Below are 19,325 nucleotides of genomic sequence, written 5' to 3'. Positions count from 1 at the left end.
TTTGAATGACTAATCTTCACATATTTTAAGTCATCGTAAAATGGTCTGTCAGACACACCCAACCCATCAACAGAGTACAGCGCTGCTCAGCGGTCTGCACACCAGAATCAACACAGGAATCCTAGTTTTTCAAAGTGCCCCCAGGAGAGTCCACCCTGCCTTGAGAGAGCCTCTGATCCAGCAGATGCATGCTACCCACGCACACTGGGCCATAGAAACACAATGTCTCCTTCACGGCCTTCTTTAGCATTTCTTGCCCAAATTCTAGGCCATGAGGAGAGGCCACAGACAGGTTCTTCTCCAGAGTGGCTTCTGAAGATTTTTGCAAACTGCATCTTACACTCTATGATGGCAGCATATGGCCCAAGAATTTCTGTGACTTTCCTCTGACTATTCCCCCAGATATATTCACATCCCTCTTCAAATAAGGTCCAAATACATGACATAAGGTCCTGAAACAATGGCAGGACTACGTATCTCTTGGATACAAAAAGCTTTTCTTCTCTTTGGCTCAATTAGGAAAAGGTATTATATAGATCAGGGGAAATTTTTCTTAGCACACAGTAAAATCTATATTTTGTAATCTTCATTGTGGGATTTAATCCACTTGTTGACTCAAGCACAAAAGAGCCAGCCGATTCTTGTCCTCAATTCTGAACAACACATGTCAATGGGCTAATTTTTAGCTAGCCCATTCATATATGTATTGCCTGCCTCAAAACTACCCATGGATTATTACTGCTATTATCAAAATGATGCTGCCATCCCTTAAAATGCCTCTGGGACTTCTACCTGAAAACTGAGGTCCGAGTCCGTGAAATGAGCCATAAAAGAAAAGTAGTCTTACTCAATTATCCCTAATGCCTTTTCCAGTTTTGACCCAACTATATTGCCATGTTTACAGTGATGGCAGGCAAAGTGAAGTTCACTGGCTTACAATCTTTTTCCCTCAAGCCCCAAACCCAAATTAAGAAACAGAAAGTTCTTTCTACTGCCTTTGAATACCCTCCCAGATGAGCCCTTCCAAGTAGGAAGATACCCATGATATGGGATGTCTTCTTCCCGATGATTCTCAAACTCTTCCCTGCTCGTCACGCATCTACCCGTCTGCTCACATCTCCCTCATCATGCCAGATACGCTACTCAATTCCTCATATTTCACCTACGTTCCATAACTTACAGAAATTAGTAATAATATATAACAGGCAATTATACATAAATAAATATAAGTTATATATGTTTATATATTCAAATTATGTACATATATATAGACATATAAAATAAATCAACAAAAGCAGCATAGGTTTGAAAAACAGCCTGAGTTCAGTCTCAGAGCCACCACTGGGTGAACTTGAGTATTTTGGTAACTCCGCCTGAGTCTCAAGTTCTTCACTCAGTTTCTTCTTCTGTCAAATCAGAATGCCACCCCCTTCCTCTGAAGTTTGTTGTGCTCATTAAATGCATTTATGTAGCAGAAGTGTTTGGCACGTGATAGGTACAAAATATATGTTTAATAAAAACACATGGACTTAATGCTACATTTCAAAGTTGGAAATCTTAACATACAGTTTAAAGAGACCTACACACAAAAGTCTTAAGAGTCTGGATCTTGCGCTTGTGGCTACATTAGTTGACTTTTCAAGTTAAAATACACTTCAGCTGATTCTATGGAACCAAAGAGAATGATTAACACATTAGATGAGGATTTTTTTTTTCCTCTTTTTAAAAATTATTCCTCTTCAAGCATTTCTAGAATGTTCTCCAAGTGTTGATGTAACCCTTCATCTTCACGCCATTCTGTCCCTCACACAGCTTTCCTATTTCCTACACAGCTTTGTATTTCCTACAAAGCTGGTTCACAAGGAAGTCTCAGATATCTGTATACACCTGGCTAACAAGGAAGTAATTAAAACATGAAAAAGCAATCTCTACCAGGTAGGTTAAATGATAATAAAATACTGACACCCTGTATGTGTCCTGCACAGTCTACTCCTCCACTGTATTCAACATGCATTCCCAGGCCTCACAAAGAAGACTGGCTGGCCACATTACATTACCACCAGTTGACAGCTGGGAAAACATAGACCTTAGTGCCTTGCCTTGGGACACACCTTTTAATGGGGAAGTTGTCACCAGAATTCAGATCTCTGGATTCAGTCCCAAACACGGAGTCCGTGGGGTGTCCTGGGTCTATCTGACATGAGGCAAGTACTCCCAATTCCCATTCCTAGACATCGCCTTGGAGGATCCGTACAGCAAGTCCACAGTTGCAGCCACTTGCACAGAGATCAAATCATCTTCCTCCAACTTTCATTTTTCTATGGTATTCATCTTTCATTCAAATATAAGGTAGCAAATTACTCTCCAGGGTACCTATAAAAGCAGACTTTACAGTATTACTAGGAATCAGGGAGGAAGCAAAAGCAATGCTTTCAACTTCTGAATTTCCTGCTTATCCCCGAAATCAGCAGTTGAGCTGCCAAAGGGATGGCAGTAGAGGAGAGGGCCCTAGAAAAATCAGGTTGGAACCATATGTGTATATATGTGGAGTTCCATATACCAAGTAAACATCAAGCCAGTTAGAAGGGTTAATCAGAAGGTAGAATTCAAAGTCTCTGCTGTGTTACAAGCATTTGATCAGAATGAATAATTTTCCTGCCCCTGCTAGAGCTGAATCAGAAGAGTTCAGCCTAAACATCACCAGGGACTTACTTAGAAACTGAGACGAGGCCAAAGCGAATGAGGCGGTCTAGTTCTTTGAGACAAGAACTTGTAAATTATTCCCCTTAGTTGAGCAGGGCAAGTTCACCCCCCAGGCCTTCTGTACTTGCTCTTTCTCCCTTCTCCCCTACATCTCTTCCTGTGAAATCAAATGGCCAGGCTGAGAGAAGACAAAAAGTGTAGACCCAGGGGATGGCGAGCCGGGATGGGGGATGGTGAGCCGGGATGGGGGATGGTGGGCGGTGGGTGAAGGCTGGGGGAGGGTGGAGGGTGAGGGCAAGTCGCAAGGTCGTATAGGAAAGGAAGACAAAGAATTCTCAAGAAAAGGAGACACCAGTTATCGCTGGTTCTCTCTACTGGAAACAGAAAAACCAAATTAAAAGTTAATGAACTTTTTAAAACCACCTCTACCTCTGGGGATTCTCTCTCTGAAGAGAGGAGCCGCACACCTCCGGGATAAGATTCCTCAAGTTCCTTGGAGCCGGAGGGATCCGAGGGGCCTCGGGCAGGCTCAAGGTGGAGGGCATTGTTGTGTCTGCTCCATTCAGAATATTCCAGCGCGCACCACCGGCGCTTGGGGTCTGCTGCGCCCAGAAAGCTAGCTGGAAACCGGAAACTGCGGTGCCAGGCCCGGGTCCTGGCCAGCAGCCTGGCTCAGAGCCCGTCGGATAACGCTGCCAGAGCGAAGACGGCCTTACCTGAACTGGGCAGGGCTCCTCCTCCAGAGGAAAGATGCCCTGGACGGCTCCACTGAGAGGCGTCTGCTCGTCTGGCTGCCCCTGGATCACCGAGAGCTCCAGGTCATCTCCTGGCGATGGGGGCCCGGCCCCCTCCATGAACGGGGAGAGGAGGATTAAACAGCCCGCCAGAAAGCAGGACGCGTACACCCGAGGGTGCAAAGTGGCCTCGAGCGTGGCTTGCCCTACGCCCCCGGTGGGCGGGGCGGGGCGGGGAGCCCTCGGGCGGTGGGCGGGGCCTGGTGGGGCGTGGGGGGTTGGAGGCGGGCTTTGACGCCCGGGAAGCGCCCCTAGCTCCCGCCAGGTGCCGCAGCCTTGGTCTGCTGTGAGCTCCGGAACACAGCGGAAGAGGGCTGTTTTTCTGGTTTGTTCAGGGCGCTGCTTGCTCTGCCTTTTGCTATTTGTACATATACAAAGCAGAAGCTGAGCCGAGGGCCTGATTGGGCGTCGGGCTGTGGCATGGATGGACATTCCACCCTCCTCGAGGAGCTGTCTGTTGCACGGGCTTGCCCCAGTTTTCGCTGTCTAGCAAAATTTCATTCATTTAATCAATGAATGTTATATACATATAACATATACATATAACTATGAACATATAACTATCTCCTGCGTGCCAGGCATCGTGCGAGGTTCTGAGCCAATGAAGGTGCATAATACGAATACACTCCTTCCTCTTACGAGTCCAGAGTCAGGCAAAGACACCGTAGTGAGTGGTGGAGGGAACAGCAGGCTCAGGAACCAGGCTGCCCAGATTAATCCCCTCTCACAGGGTTCCTAACTGCGAGACCTTGGACTTTCATCTTTCTGTGCCCAGTTTCGTCATCTGGAAAGCTGACATAATGTTAGTACCCCCCTAAGGGAGTTGTTGCCCGATTTATAGAGTTGATGTCAGCAGAGCACTCAGACATATAGCAAACATTCATAAACGTTGGCTATTATCTACCTTTGGGAAGAGGGTCAAGATACCCCACCATCACCACCTACACACACACACACACACACACACACACACACACACACACACACAACCTGAGGAAAAAGTATATGCACCCACTCACAATCCACAGTCCATAGTTCAGAACTTCTGGTTTTGAGAGCCTGAAATTATGTTTGCTCTGCAGGGTGTGCTGATGCTCTCAAGCTTCTGCTCAGAGCTGGCTTGCTTCCCTACTTCTTCCCTGCCCCCAACAAACATACATACTGAGATGAGTTTGAGACCTGGACCTGGCACATATAAATCAACTCCATTTCAGAAGATGTTGACTTGTGCCCAAAAATCCAGCACCCTCGATGCCTACAGTTCAGACACTGCCTAGATATCGGGTCTCTAGTTGTCTCTTGCCTGCTGCCGGCTCATCTGGACTCTGGACTCCATCTGCCTGCTGGATGGGGTTGTGCTAACTGCAGCCACTCAGCTGCTGGCCGGCACTGACTTCTGCTTTCTCTGCCCTAAAAGGCAGGACTCAGTCTGCATTCTCAGCTGGGATTTTGTAAGAGGCTTTCTGATGAAGGAGCAAGGGTTAAGGGAACCAAGAAGGGCCACCAAGGCACCCAAGGACTAGCCACAGGAGAAAGCCCTCCGTACCCTGAGGCTTAAAAGGGACTAGAGCTTGATTAAAAACTAGAACCATCAGGTGGGCCCTCTTGATAGGATCTGTAGTCACAAAAATTTGCAGCTGCTGCCAGGACTACAGTCCAGCAGAGAGGAAAAATTCTCTGATCTTTGTCTCCAGGGTTTTGCCCGTTAACTCCCACTGGAAACTGGTGATGGAGGTTGGGGGTCAGCCTCCCAGGCTAAGAGCAGAGAATGAATCAGAGGTGAAAAGAGAGAGGAACCTGCATGTATACCTTTCCCTACAATAACTTCTAGTCTTCCTCCTCAGACATTCAGTAGTCAGTAGACTCCTCTGGTCTGACCAGGTTCCTCTTCCTGGCTGGCCCTTCCTTCTCCCATTCTGTTGCCACTCCCCATGTCTTTGTTTATGATGCTCCCTCTGCTTGAAATGCTTTTCCTTCCACTCCAGCCCACTTTCTGTATGGGCAGCTCCCCTTCATCTTTAAATCCAAGCTGAAACACACTTTTCCCAATAAACCTTCTCTGATTCCCTTCCTCCACCAAAAGTTATCCACACTCTTCTCTGCTACCCATACACGTTGTTCCTGTGCTAACCATGTCACATGTTCAATCTAATTTAATTCAACGAGTAGTGCTGAATTCTTGCTCTGTGTCAGGCATTCTTCTTGGTGCTAGAGATGTATCTGAAGAGATAGCTAATTAAAACACAATCACTGCCATTGTGAAACTAATATTTATTAAGGGGGAGCAAACTTAAATAATGTTTTTAGAATATTAGGAGGTGGTGCATGCTATGGGGAAAAAAAAAGGTAAAGAGGAGTATGGGATGTTGGAGAGCTGAGCGGTGCAGTTGGGAGTTGCGATTATAAATAAGGTGACCAACTTAGGCCTCATTAGGAAAGTGAAATTTGAGCAAAGAGTTGAAGATGGCAAGGAATTAGCTCTGCAGATTTCTGAAAGAAGAAGGAACTCCGGGACAAAGGTCCTGAGACTGGAATCTGTCTGACTTTTACTGTGTGAGAATCAGTAAAGAGGCCAGAATGGCTAAAATGGAATATAAGCAGGAATTTTTCTTTCCTTGTCTGCCTCCACCAGTTGTTTAATCTCCTCGAGGTATCTATGTTCCCAGTACTCCGCTCTGTATCCAGCACAGTGCCCTCTGTAAATGTTGATTAATTTGAATATTCTCGGTAATGACGGCTTGCTAGACCCAGGGCCTTAGACCCTGACTAGAACCATTAAAACCTCTCTAACCCTGACTCCTATCCTTACCCAGCCCCAGACCACATTTCCCATAATTTCCTCATTTGACTGCAGGAGCTCATTCTCAGTGGGAGATTCCCTCTGTTGTGTAGGATGGACTGTAGCTATCTTCCAAGCCTGGTTTCTCCACGAACAGATGTCTAAAATCTCCTTCACTCTCCCAGAGAACCAGAAAGCTACTGTTTCCTGTCACAAACATATTCTACACCACATCTCTCAATGCCTTCTGAGTACCATGAGGCGAGGTTTATTAATTCTCTTATCTAGACGCGAATGCATTTCCAGAATTTCATAAGACTAGCCCTTGTGCACTGTTGACATCCCTATGGTAGTATAGGTTTTGAAGACAAGAAGAGTTAGGATCAAATTTAAACCCTCACTAACTGTGTGTTCTTAGGCAAGTTGTTTAAAGTCTATGAGCTTCTTTCCTCCTTATAAAATGATTCCTACCCAGTAGAGTTAGGAGGATTAAATGAGGTAATTAAAGTAAAGCATTTATTCCTGTGCCTGGCAAAAGCAGAATCGCAGTAAATATTCCTTTCCTTTCCATAACTATGAGTATCTCTGTAACTAATACCCACCTACCCCAAACTCTTTGCACCCAGCAATAACGTTTGATTCAATATACTTTCTTTTGTGTGTGTGTGTGTGGTATGCAGGCCTCTCACTGTTGTGGCCTCTCCCATTGTGGAGCACAGGCTCCGGACGCACAGGCTCAGCGACCATGGCTCACGGGCCCAGCCGCTCTGTGGCATGTGGGACCTTCCCAGACCGGGGCACGAACCCGTGTCCCCTGCATCGGCAGGCAGACTCTCAACCACTGCGCCACCAGGGAAGCCCCAATATACTTCCTTTTGGTATTGATTTGTGTTCCTGTCTTGTCACATTTTCTGGATTGCTGACACTTGCTCACACCTCCCCATATTGCCTGAACTACTTAAATTCTTATTTGCAACCTGTTCCTGATTTCTGATAACTGCAAATTTCTTCATCTCCAGACAGCTGACCTAGAATGTAGGTGAATGTACCAACTTCTACTTGAGGACTTTTTTTATCCTGCCAGTCTGACTCTAAACTGAAGATTTTCAGATGAGTTAGAAAGAAGTGTTTCTCCCTGGAGGTAGAACCAGGTTTAGATTAAATAATTCTTGTTGAAGTTTAGGAATTGTGAATAAGGAATCAAATTCTATCTAGATTTCTTCTTGCATTTTCTTCAAAACTGACTTCTATAGGGGTAGCTTTTTAAAGGATATTGTTCTTTCATAAATAGTTCTTTAAATGTGTTTTTAAAAGTATGCTGTTCTTGCACAAATAGTTCTTTTTAATATAATCTAAAAATTATTATTGACTCAAGTACTTTAGTTCGTTCAAGGGGGTCAAAGGTAAATAACATTAAAAAATTCAAACATACTTCTTGCCAAGACTTGCTGACCAGTATAAGATTTTCAATTTTGCTTTTCTTGTCATAGTACTTGCTCTTCTTTCTTCATCTCCTTTAAGAGCAAATAATTTCCTAGATGGTTATCATATAAAACAAAAAATAAAGTAACATCATTAAAGTGAGGTCACCAAAGCATCTCATTAGCTTCAGATAGATCTATGCCTCTTCAAAACACCACATTTTGGGGGCTTTCCTGGTGGCGCAGTGGTTGAGAGTCCGCCTGCCGATGCAGGGGACACGGGTTCATGCTCTGGTCCGGGAAGATCCCACATGCCACGGAGCGGCTGGGCAGATGAGCCATGGCCTCTGAGCCTGCGCATCCAGAGCCTGTGCTCCGCAACAGGAGAGGCCACAACAGTGAGAGGCCCGTGTACCGCAAAAACAAACAAACAAACAAAACACCACATTTTGTACCCGTATGTTGACAGATGGCAAGCAGTACTATGCTGAACATCAGCAGTTAGAGCAATTGGATCAGCCACTCAGGATAATCAAGCAGAAAACAAATGAGAAATAGTTGGTTGGCTTGTGGTATTTCATTTTGCAGTTTTCCAGGCACTGTGAAGGGTGAGTCCCTACAAATTCTCCCCAATAGTCCAGCACATGGAAATGCTTCTGTCTTTGTTTTTGGAGACCATTCCACTCTGTTAACTAAACCAGTCTTGGAATTTGCCTCTACTCACACCTTTGCAAAAATAAAATCGATATTCCTACATCATTCAGGTTCTAAAGGCATCTTGGCATGAAGTAGCCAAGTAAGTTAAACTGGTGTTTCTCAACCTTTTCCCCATGTCTGCACTGATGAGGAACATGGTACACACACATTAGCACCAGCAAGTGCTTAGAATGGTAGCATGTATGCGTGGTTCGAAAACTCCCTCTGATGAATCTGATAGATCATGCTAGCCATCCTCCATCTCCTAACTGAGATCACAAACTTATGCAAAGTTGTGAGGTATTTTGTTGAATAGCAAATCTCCTTAGAAATCACCATAAGTAAAAAGTACAATTCACCATGTACCTAAGTCACAGCAATACCAGGCAAAATAAACCTAGGTTTTAAGAACTGTCAGCCGAATTTGTTCTTCTATGCCATGGGTTCAGTAGCTAAATCTCCCTTTGTGGATTAAGGGGAACACTTGGCCCTCTGAATTGCACTATGCCACAGCCAGTTTACTGAATCCTCAGGGACCTATTCAGAGGTGTATCGTTAAAACATTTTTCCTTTATCTGAAGGAAACAGTCTTTTAGCAACTCAAAATATGTTTTGTGAAATGGAAAACATTCACTATCTCAGGGAAATCATATCCAGGTTTCAGTCTTACTATCTGATCTGGGTTATGACACCTTTTACTCTCTCTTCTTTTGCTGTTACATTAAGATTTTCCGAGGTCCTATAAAATCCAGTTTCATTATTTTGGATCCTACGTAAAAATAACATTGCTATTACTTTCTTTAACTTTGTCCCAGGGAAAAAAATAATATCATTCTTCTCCTTTCTGCTGTTTTTACCTACTTGGTGATATTGTTAAGTACAGCCTCTATTAATGAAAAGTTTATTCTGAGATTATGTGTGAAACATCAAAATAAATCAGTAACTATGATGTATTGAGCATGTACTATAGGTTTACAACTATGCTAGGTATTGCACGGCTCTGAAAATAAAAGAAAGTTTTGGCCATTGGAGCTTTATAAAGGGATCAGAAGTCAGATGATAATATTCTGAAAATTTTCACTTTCAAAACAGTCATCCAGGGCTTCCCTGGTGGCACAGTGGTTAAGAGTCCGCCTGCCGATGCAGGGGACACGGGTTTGTGTCCCAGTCTGGGAAGATCCCACATGGCACGGAGCGGCTGGGCCCGTGAGCCATGGTCGCTGAGCCTGCGTGTCTGGAGCCTGTGCTCCGCAACGGGAGAGGCCACAACAGTGAGAGGCCCGCGTGCCGCAAAAAAAAACAAAACAAAAAAAACAGTCATCCAAAAATTCCTTTGTCTTTCAACTGCTGACCAGCATTGCCACAATTTTCTTAAATCCCCCGTAAGTGCTTTCAATCCAACTACCACAATGCTTCATTCTATCATTTTAGTGAAGATTACTAATTAGTAATTGACAAATAAGTTTTGTTAGTTGTTTGATGGTTTCTCTGTACACAATATTACCATGTTACAGCTGAAGAAAAGTCCTGTGATATGGTTAGACAAATTGGATTAGAAAATAAGGAAAATATAGGTACTTCCTCTGTCAATAACTGAGTTTAGCTTTGTTTGCATTTGTGAAGGAGTCATTTTTATGCATTTAATTTCATTAGAACACTGAAGATCTGGCATGGTTTTTTTAATGGAACTTATTTCAATAAATCAGTTTTGCCTGGATCCTTATAAATATCTGCCCTTGAATAGGAACATAAAGTAAGGTATGGATTCTTGAGCGTCTCACCCACTTTTTATCTTATTTTAGAGGTTTGGTTCATGACATTAGTTTTCTTCCATTCCTGAATCAATGGCCCTTTGACGCTTAAGAATGAATACAGCTCTATCCTTGAGGCAATTTTTCAGGGAATAAAATACATATTAATCTTTCTGTCTTTCAATATCAAATGTATGCAATCTGAGAGTTCCAGAAGAAAAAAAATTATCTCATTTTACTGATAATTATTGCATTCTTTTTAAAAGAATCTATCACATAAAACACAGTCAAAAATCAAACTTGCACAATTACAAAAGAGAAGGGACATATTTATGAATCCAGGGAACAAAGTTTGACACCCTTGTATAAACACCAGGAAAGTTTGGTCTTCCACATCCATGTCCCCAGCTAACAATGCCAGTCAAAATCCATTTTCCATCACTTTTTCTTCGACAGGACAAAGGTCCACCCGAATCTCCCTACACAAGAGGATAATGTAAGTAAAAAGCACATTTGTCCCATGATCATCAATTTTGCATTAAGGTGTCTAATGAATTGTGAGCCAACGCCTACTCTGACAGGTTCTTGCTTGGCTAACTACTATGCAGTTTGCGGAAGTAACAAGAAATAATGTGAAACTTCCAATGTCATTTTAGAATTATTTTTCCTATAATCAAAAGGTGCATTCATCATAAGAAACTAGATTCTTTAGGCCAAGAGTGACATTAGAAGATTCTTGCAGAGGAAACAATTCTCACATACCTCCAAAAAAATAACAAACCTCAATAGTAATAATAATGACAATAATAATAATAGCTAACATTTATTTAGTGCTGGTATGTGCTAAGCACTGTTTTGGGTCGTTTAATCCTCACAAGAACCTTTTGAGGCATGGTTATCTTGGAAGGTAGGTTGACTTCTACCTCTAGGTCATGCAACTTTAGTGTTGGCTCATGGCCCTGAGGAAGAAAGAAAAGGAGACCCTGTTTAGCTGGCCAGGTCCAATTATGAAACCCCAAGGATCACTGGCTGATAATTATTACAGAGAAATCACCCTCACTTGAGAGTCCTTTCTGACATCTTAACTCCAAAAGCTAAGGCTGAAATAATTCAATGTTTAAACAGAATTCCTACTGTGCTCAGTATTTAAAGTATAATATCTGGATTTTTATTTCCTTATTTTGGAGCATACCTGAAGCTACACCTTACTGAGAGGCAAAGATAAAAAAAGCATTCCGAATGTGTCCCTGGGTGCCACCCTTACAATTCTAAACCCGATTAGGTGAATTCTAACTAGTAGGAGACTGGGATCTTTTTATTTTAACCGTTGCCACACCAACTCTACGAAGTCTAATTTAACCTCTAAACCCTGGTGGCTATGGGGAACAGGACTATATAACCGACTAGCTGCAGGAAGCACCCAAAATATAGTAGCTTTAGCATTACAGAGGTAAATGTTCAAATCCCAGCTCAACTAGCTGTGTGACCTTCAGTAATTTACTTAGGCTCTCTGTGCCCCAGTTTCCTCTTCTATAAAATGTGGATGAAAGAATAATTTGAATGAATTTTTGTAAAGGACCTAGTACAGCTCTTGCCACAAAATAGGAGCTTAGAAGATAGAAGTCACTACAGTATTATAATAAGATGATTTTTAAGGTTATGTAAAGATGCGGGAACAGCTCCCCTGCCCTCCTCATTCTCTAAATCATCTGTTCACTCTTTGGCAATCAAATAGATATCTGCATACATTGGAATCTGAGGCTCATAGGAATGTCCCCCCAAAGATGACCTTCAACTTCACCACTGTCAGGAGGCCTATCCAGAGGCATAAAAATGAGTGTCCCTGTCACCTCTCCCACTCCTCTTTCCTTTCCCCCAGCCTATGCGTTAAAGGAGTAAGTAAATAAAACACTGTTTCTTTAGAAGGTACATGGCCACTGCTAAGAAATAGCTAGTGATCCTAAAACACTGCGTGTGTGCGTTCTGCTTTGTTTTTCAGTTTTGGGTTATAAGAAAATCATGGCAGAATGATAAATGCCGACTTCATTCCCTAATTGTTGGAGGAAAATACATGGTGACTAGAAAATGAGTTTTACAGATCCGATTACTATTTAATCACCTTTTCCTGATCTCAGACTATTGGATTATAATTAATATATGAATGAAGGTAGGCCCCTGCCCGAGTTATTGCCCAGTGTTGTATAGATTAAACGTGAAAGCATTTATGGAAAGTACAACATGTTAGGCAAGGGAAACGTAAGATGACTTACCCTGCAAGCATCTTTCTTGCCTGACATGACGCCCGCACAGAGCATCCTCGAAGTGATGATCCCATAGGTGGAAACACAGAGGGTTTGGTCAATGAGCTCTACCTCTGCTTGCTGCAAAACAGGGGAGCCTTTATTGTCTGGAAAACACATAGAAGTAGAAATCACAGTAATGATTACATTTACTTTATTAGACAATTTACTCATTTTCTCCTTTTACCCTCATAACAATTTTTTTAGGTAAATTCTATTATGATAACCATTCTTCTGATGAAGAAATGGAGGCTTAAGAGGATAAAGGACTTCACCAGTAGCACAAGAATAGCTAGGAACAGAGCAGGATTCAGACCCAAGGTCTGACTCGACCATCTGAGCTACCGTGCCTTACTCCTTCACCAAGTACCTCCGGCCTTTAGGACTGTGAATCAGCAAGTTATTACCAATGCTCACTGGTCAGGAAGGTCCCTTAAGTGGAGCATGTTAACTGACATATGGGAGTATCCTCGGAACCATAAAAACGTAACACTGTGGATATAGCTCTTTCACTTCCTTTTCTAACCTCTGTGGCTAAGATGATTCAGAAAAATAAACACTCACACACTCATGCTTGTAAAGAAAATGTCCCATGATATGGTGTTTGAATAGACTCTTTCCTCTTGTGATATATGATGATGTAATTAAAGCCCTGAGCGCAGTCCTGATAGGTTATAGGTGTTCGAGCAGTGATCTGCCTTCCCTCAGCAGGGCCAAACAGGTGGTGAATTTCATGATTTCCATAACTAAATGTAGGCAGTTAGCACTGGAGAAGCTGCCCATAGTGAATCTTTAGAGAGTGTCAAAGCAAGGCCAAGATAAGGTTCAAGACTTACAGAAAATGTATCTGTCCTAAGCCCTTGGAAATGACTGCAAGGGAATCCAAGATGACTGGGAGATCAAGGGAAAGCATTAGCTCCAACCTTTGGATTAAAACTTTGGATTCTTCTCCTTACTGTGTATTTAGAATCCTAGGCCATAAAATCCTTGGCAGGACAGACGTAGGGACTTCCCTACCATAAAGTCTGACCTTTGTGCATATGAAAAAAGATGCCTCCTCTGGGTGGAAGAATTGTAAAAAGGTATCCCCTCTGGGTGGATCAATTCTAGGCTGATTTAACCCCCTGTGCCTGAATCTGCAGTCTGGGAAGCTAAGGGCAGGCTGGATTTCAGCCCTCACTCTCATTCACTTGGCCAGTTAGTTGCCCTTGTGAAGGACATACTCGCATCATCCTCCAGACAACTGTCTATGAGTTGACACAGTAAGGTGTGTGTGTGTATGTGTGTGTGTGTGTGACAGAGCATCCTTCACTTCTTTATGAAAATCAGTCAATTTTTTTGGATGAAAGGGAGCTAGCAAACCCCTCTGAGTTTGCAAAGAGCCCATACTATCTATCCAGTGCCTTGCTCAGAGACCTTCCCTTAAGAAGTGGGTCCTGCTTCTTTTTGGGGCAAGGGGAAAGCATCATAAGACAAGAACTATAATACTCTCCTCCATTCCACCTCTCAGAGTTCTTAGAAGGCTCAATGAGGTCATATACAAAAACCCTCTCCATGAACCCTAAAGCACCACATCAACACGAGTTACTACGATCTGGAGAGGAGGGCATGGCGTTCACTGACACACACACCTGCTTCGTGCCTTCGCCCCCAGCCGGTCACCCAGCACTTCTCTCCACTGCGCACTTTCTGGCCAGCAGGAGGAATGCATATTGGCTGAATGAGCTGTTTCAGGGTCTCAGGCCAGGCGACACTGAGCTGTAGCAAGGCAATATCATAGTCAAAGGTCTGGCTGTTGTAGTACTCGTGGACCACGATTCTTCTCACTGGGGAGACGAACTTGGCATTCCCCTGCACGTACATGCCAAGGTGAGCAGTCCATGGTGTGGGGTCGGAGAGTCTGGTGCAAAAGGAATGAAGCATGGAGTCAGAGGCCTGAAGAACCAGACATGGTTTGGAAAAGAGCACTCCACAGAGGGAGGAGGGCTGCAGGAAGGGAGGTCTGACTTTCAGTCCCTATCTTAGTCGTTGCCTCTGTCCATGGGCATGGCAAGAAGCACAACTTCTCTGAGCCTCCCTTGTCTCCTCAGTAAAACCAAAGATGAAGTAAGGTAGAGCAGGGCTGGTGAATGATAGCTAAGGTCCAGAAAATGTCCTCAACCACACTCTAAGGACACGCTGGCGATTTTCTTGCCACCAGTATTTCAGGAATCACACACAGGTCAAGATGGTTAGTGACTGGAATTCATTTGTTACCTTCTCCCTATTCATGCTGACAGTGGTATTCGATGGAGACAGACAGGGCCAGTAAGACAGTGGTCTGGGGATCCTTTTGCCAAATTCAAATGATAGGAATACCAAAATAGATGAGAAATCAAAGTATTCCAAGCAGGAATGTAAGGAAACTCCTTCTTGAAAACAGAAGCCTTAAAGGTCACTGCTCTAGGGCTTCCCTGGTGGCACAGTGGTTGGGAATCCGCCTGCCGATACAGGGGACACGGGTTCGTGCCCCGGTCCGGGAAGATCCCACGTGCCGCGGAGCGGCTGGGCCTGTGAGCCATGGTTCCTGAGCCTGTGCGTCCAGAGCCTGTGCTCTGCAACGGGAGAGGCCACAACATGAGAGGCCCGCAAAAAAAGATCTCTGCTCTAACTGTTCATACTTGACTATTCACAGGGTCTCACTCCCTATGAGCCCTTCCAGAATTCTAATCCTGACCCCGCTAGGCTGGCATGAAGTCACCGAGGGTCTTGTAACCTCCACCTGAGGTTTCTGTCTCCGTGGGTGCAGCAGCTTTGCTCTGGTGGAGTGAAGAGAATGTGGAAGCTGTGGAAGAAAAATAAGGACAGATCCCAAAGAGCGTGGCCCCTTATCTGCTTAGCTGACATCTCCCGGGCAGCACTGGGGACCCAGGGAAGTATTGAGGGCCACGTATTACTTGGAGCAGTTTCTTAGCATAAAAGACTAATGGTGGAACAGAAGTGTAGCCGTTTTAGTCATTAACATGAATCCTGTAACTTCCAGGAGAAACAAATACTCTAATTGTATAAATTCATTGAAATACTCCACTTCAAAAAATTCTGAATGAGAAATGAATGGCATATTTTTGTACCTAAGCTCCAATAGATTCCAAATAAGGTTATTTTTTAGTGAAGTTGTTTTCTGAGCTTCCCTTTCACCCTTAGCTGGTAGAGTGTCTGCCCCATAATAACCCTATTAGTAAAGGCAGACAGAGCCCTTCGGACGACAACCCTAATGGACTTTTTCATGATCCCCCCATGATATTGTGATTTATAATAAGAAATATATACTTGGTTTTCCTTACATTCTGGCATAGAGCTCCTAAAACAATTTCCTAAGTGATGAGAGGGGCAAATGTGTCTTTTGTTATGCTAATGAGGTTACTTTGGGACGGCAGCTAAGGCTGGGGGCTGGTCACCAGGAGAACTAACTATGTGATTGGAGGGTTAGAACTTTCAGTTACACTCCCAACTTCTAGGGAGGAATGAGGGGCTAGAGGTTGAATCCATGGCCAATGACCAATGATTTAATTAATCATGGCTGTGTAAGGAAGCTTCCATAAAATTCCAAAAGGACGGGGTTTGGAGAGCTTCCAGGTTGGTGAACGAATGGAGATTCGGAGAGAGTGGTGCACACCAGGAAGGCATGGAAAATTCTGTACCCTTTCTCATACCTCGCCCTATGCATGCCTTCCATCAGACTGTTCCTGAGTTATATCTTATTATAATAAACTAGTAAGCCAGCAAGTAAAATGTTTCTCTGACTTCTGTGAGCTGCTCTATCAAATTAATAGAATCCAAGGAAGGGGTCATTAGAACCTCCCCTCTATAACCAGTCAGTCAGAAGCTCAGGTGACGACCTAGGCTTTGGACTGGCATCTGAATTAGGGGGAGAGGGGTAGTTTTGTAGGACTGAGCCCCTAAACTGTTTTTTATGTTTGTTTTGTTTTGTTTTTTGCAGTACGCGGGCCTCTCACTGTCGTGGCCTCTCCCGTTGCGGAGCACAGGCTCCGGACGCGCAGGCTCAGCAGCCATGGCTCACGGGCCCAGCCCCTCCGCGGCATGTGGGATCTACCCAGACTGGGGCACGAACCCGCGTCCCCTGCATCAGCAGGCGGACTCTCAACCACTGCGCCACCAGGGAAGCCCCCCTAAACTGTTTAATCTGTCTATCTGGGTAGACAAAGTCAGAATTGAGTTGAATTATAGGACACCCAGCTAATGTCAGAGAATTGCTTGGGACTGTAGGAATCCTCCCCCGCTCTACACTGGAAATTGGATGCAGAATCGCTACCCTCACGCTCTAAATAGGGATTCCTGTACCCCAGCAATCCCTTAATACCCGTTCTCCACACATTCCCATACTCCACAGTCTTCACACGTTCCCACAGAATTTCTTCTGACTTGAAAGCCCTATCCTGTTTTCTCAGTCTGGTAAAAGCCTGTTCACTCTTGATATTCCTTTGTGTTCTTCTCTTTGTATCAATAATTCCTAAAAAGAATGTTCGGCATACAACTGATGTCACAAAAACAAAACAAAATAAAAAAACCACCAGTTGAAATGACTGAATGTGTCCAACAGGGAGCTTCTTCCCACAACATGGGGGCAGGTGTATGGTCTGTGGTCTGTGGTCACTTCAGAGTAAGAATTGAGATGCCCTACCTGTTTCCATGGAAACAGTGGGCGGCCGAGAGAAGCCACTCCCTGGAGATGACTGAGGCACCACAGTAGGCAGATCCAACAAAGTGGAGGCTGACTTGCCATGGCCAACCCCCTTCTTGGGTGTCGGTGCCCCCGATGATGCGGTGGAGGGTAGAGGGACTCCTGCTGCAGCCTTTAGGAAAGGAAGGGTCACACGAATTAAAGGCAGACTTGGAAGAAAAACTGGAAATCCAGTCAAGTTTTGAGCTGGGTTGGGAACTGACTAACCAGATAAGCAATTTGAAATCCCCTGCTTATCTAGAGAGGTGAGATGCGGGTCTGTCTGAAACCAGCACCTACAAATCACTACCTCCCTCCTGAAAACAGGCCTTGACACAGAGTCTCTGTACAATAACGCACATGAGGGGAGGAGCGGACCTATTAGTAACAGCTGTACTGATAAGAACAGGAGCCGTGGAGTTCAGGTTGTTAGGTAGAGAAAAACGATTAGTTCCAAATGCAACAGAATTGAGAGTGTCCTTGAAGTTGTGCTGATTTGGGAGAGAATTTGTAAGTACCAAACAAATGAAAACCTAGTTGGACTTACCTGGTAGCACAGTGATTAAGAATCTGCCTGCCAATGCAGGGAACACGGGTTCGAACCCTGGTCCGGGAAGATCCCATATGCCGCAGAGCAACTAAACCCGTGCACCACAAATACTGAGCCTGTGCTCTAGAGCCCATGAGCCACAACTACTGAGCCTGAGTGCTGCAACTACTGAAGCCCACGCGCCTAGAGCCCATGCTCTGCAACAAGAGAAGCCACCGCAATGAGAAGCCTGCGCACCACAACGAAGAGTAGCCCCCGTTCGCCGCAACCAGAGGAAGCCCGCGCACAGCAATGAAGACCCAATGCAGCCAAAAGTAAAATAATTAATTAATTAATTTTTTTAAAAAAACCTAGTTAAGAAAAACTAGTTATCAGAGCAATTATTTTCCAGTATAAATAGTATTGATAAGGATACATAATTAACAAGTTGGCACATGGCCAATTAGAAACCACACAACTAATAATAACATAGGGTGGATTACTGTTCTCAGGTCATAGCTAAGGAACGAACCAGCACTTGACATTGATCACAACATAAGGCATAATTAACAAAGTCATCCATGGCATTCCAGTACCTATTTCCTTTCTCATAGGTTTTTTTATTTAAGAGCTTATCCCTGGATTAGAGTTATTAGAAAGTGAAAGTTCTCAGTATAAACATCTAGTGCATGAATGCTTATTATCAAGAAAGAAGACAGAATCCACTCTAGAATTTTTAATTCTGAGAAACCATTTCAGATTCAGTTCACCAATGTTTACTATTCTTCCCTGGCCTGTGGCAACTTCTGCCTGGGGCATTACACCAAGAAGGGAATAAAAATGAAAAACAGATCAACTGAGGAACAAATACAAAGGATCAGAAGGAACATGTTTCTACTCACTGCAGCCTTCCTCATCACTTCCATCTGGACAGTCCGCAGCGCCATCACATTTTGCATTTTGTTTCCTAATGCAAATATCATTGCCACACTTAAAAGTTCTGTTGTTGCACGGAATACCTAAAAGTGAGCAAAAAAAGAATTTTTCCTACTCAGAGATAGATTTGAGTGAATGACACTGAATTCCGTCCACAAAGGATGGCTTAGCCACAGGATCGGTGTTTGCTGCTCTGGGAAACATGACAGAGGGAAATGAAGCAACCCCACACTGTCCCGTCCCTGCATCTCAGCAGAGCCACTGAAAGGAAGGCAGGCAGGTGCACTAGTTGAGAATCAACCCAATAGTCTCTCCTTTCTTCCACTGTAGGGGAGATGCCAAGCAGTTGGCCATATCCGTGGCTTAAGCCATGGCTTCTTTGCCATTACTTTACCTTGTTCTCCAAGAAAATTTTTGAGCAAAAATCAACACCATACTCAGTCCTTTTATACCATTGGGGGTGGGAGGGAATGGACAGATTTTGTGAATTACTGCACATTTGTTCACAACTCTGGCAGTGTGTGTTTTTGCAGGGGCTAGAATAGACCATACCCTATCACAGTATCTGGCAAATCCCTCTATATCCGATCCTCAGTTTCCTTGAGTCGTAAACAGCATTAAAAGCAAGTCAGCAAGGGAAATCTTCCAGAATTCGCACACACACACACACACACACACACACACACACACACACAC

General features: G+C 44.0%; 2 protein-coding genes across 10 annotated transcripts in view; both read right to left on the bottom strand.

Annotated features, from left to right (window-relative positions):
* The window catches only part of CUNH3orf52 (chromosome unknown C3orf52 homolog), a 35,099-nt gene extending 31,121 nt beyond the window's left edge, over positions 1-3,978 (bottom strand). For 3 of the 4 annotated variants that reach the window (XR_003432443.1, XR_003432450.1, XM_027104568.1), the window contains exon 1: positions 3,420-3,912. Coding sequence is in view for 2 of the 4 variants with exons in the window: in XM_027104568.1 (XP_026960369.1) it covers positions 3,420-3,557 (138 nt within the window). In the remaining 2 variants the exon portion in view is untranslated. Of the gene's footprint in view, positions 1-3,419 lie in introns of all 4 variants that reach the window. The other variant, XM_027104577.1, reaches the window with a different exon arrangement.
* Positions 3,979-10,057: 6,079 nt separating this feature from the next.
* TMPRSS7 (transmembrane serine protease 7) overlaps positions 10,058-19,325 on the bottom strand; it is a 56,646-nt gene continuing 47,378 nt past the window's right edge. For 5 of the 6 annotated variants that reach the window (XM_027104534.1, XM_027104524.1, XM_027104516.1 and 2 more), the window contains 5 exons: positions 18,596-18,712; positions 17,126-17,297; positions 14,076-14,344; positions 12,415-12,551; positions 10,058-10,623 (listed from right to left, as the gene is read on the bottom strand). In XM_027104534.1, coding sequence (XP_026960335.1) covers positions 10,453-10,623; positions 12,415-12,551; positions 14,076-14,344; positions 17,126-17,297; positions 18,596-18,712 — 866 coding nt within the window. In that variant the 3' untranslated portion in view covers positions 10,058-10,452. The remainder of the gene's footprint in view (positions 10,624-12,414; positions 12,552-14,075; positions 14,345-17,125; positions 17,298-18,595; positions 18,713-19,325) is intronic. The other variant, XR_003432440.1, reaches the window with a different exon arrangement.

The sequence above is a fragment of the Aethalodelphis obliquidens genome, unplaced genomic scaffold (genome assembly GCF_003676395.1).
Source record: "Aethalodelphis obliquidens isolate GAN/ISIS:26980383/991018 unplaced genomic scaffold, ASM367639v1 scaffold1, whole genome shotgun sequence".
Classification (NCBI taxonomy): Eukaryota; Metazoa; Chordata; class Mammalia; order Artiodactyla; family Delphinidae; genus Aethalodelphis; species Aethalodelphis obliquidens.
This window is presented reverse-complemented; position numbering and strand designations above follow the sequence as displayed.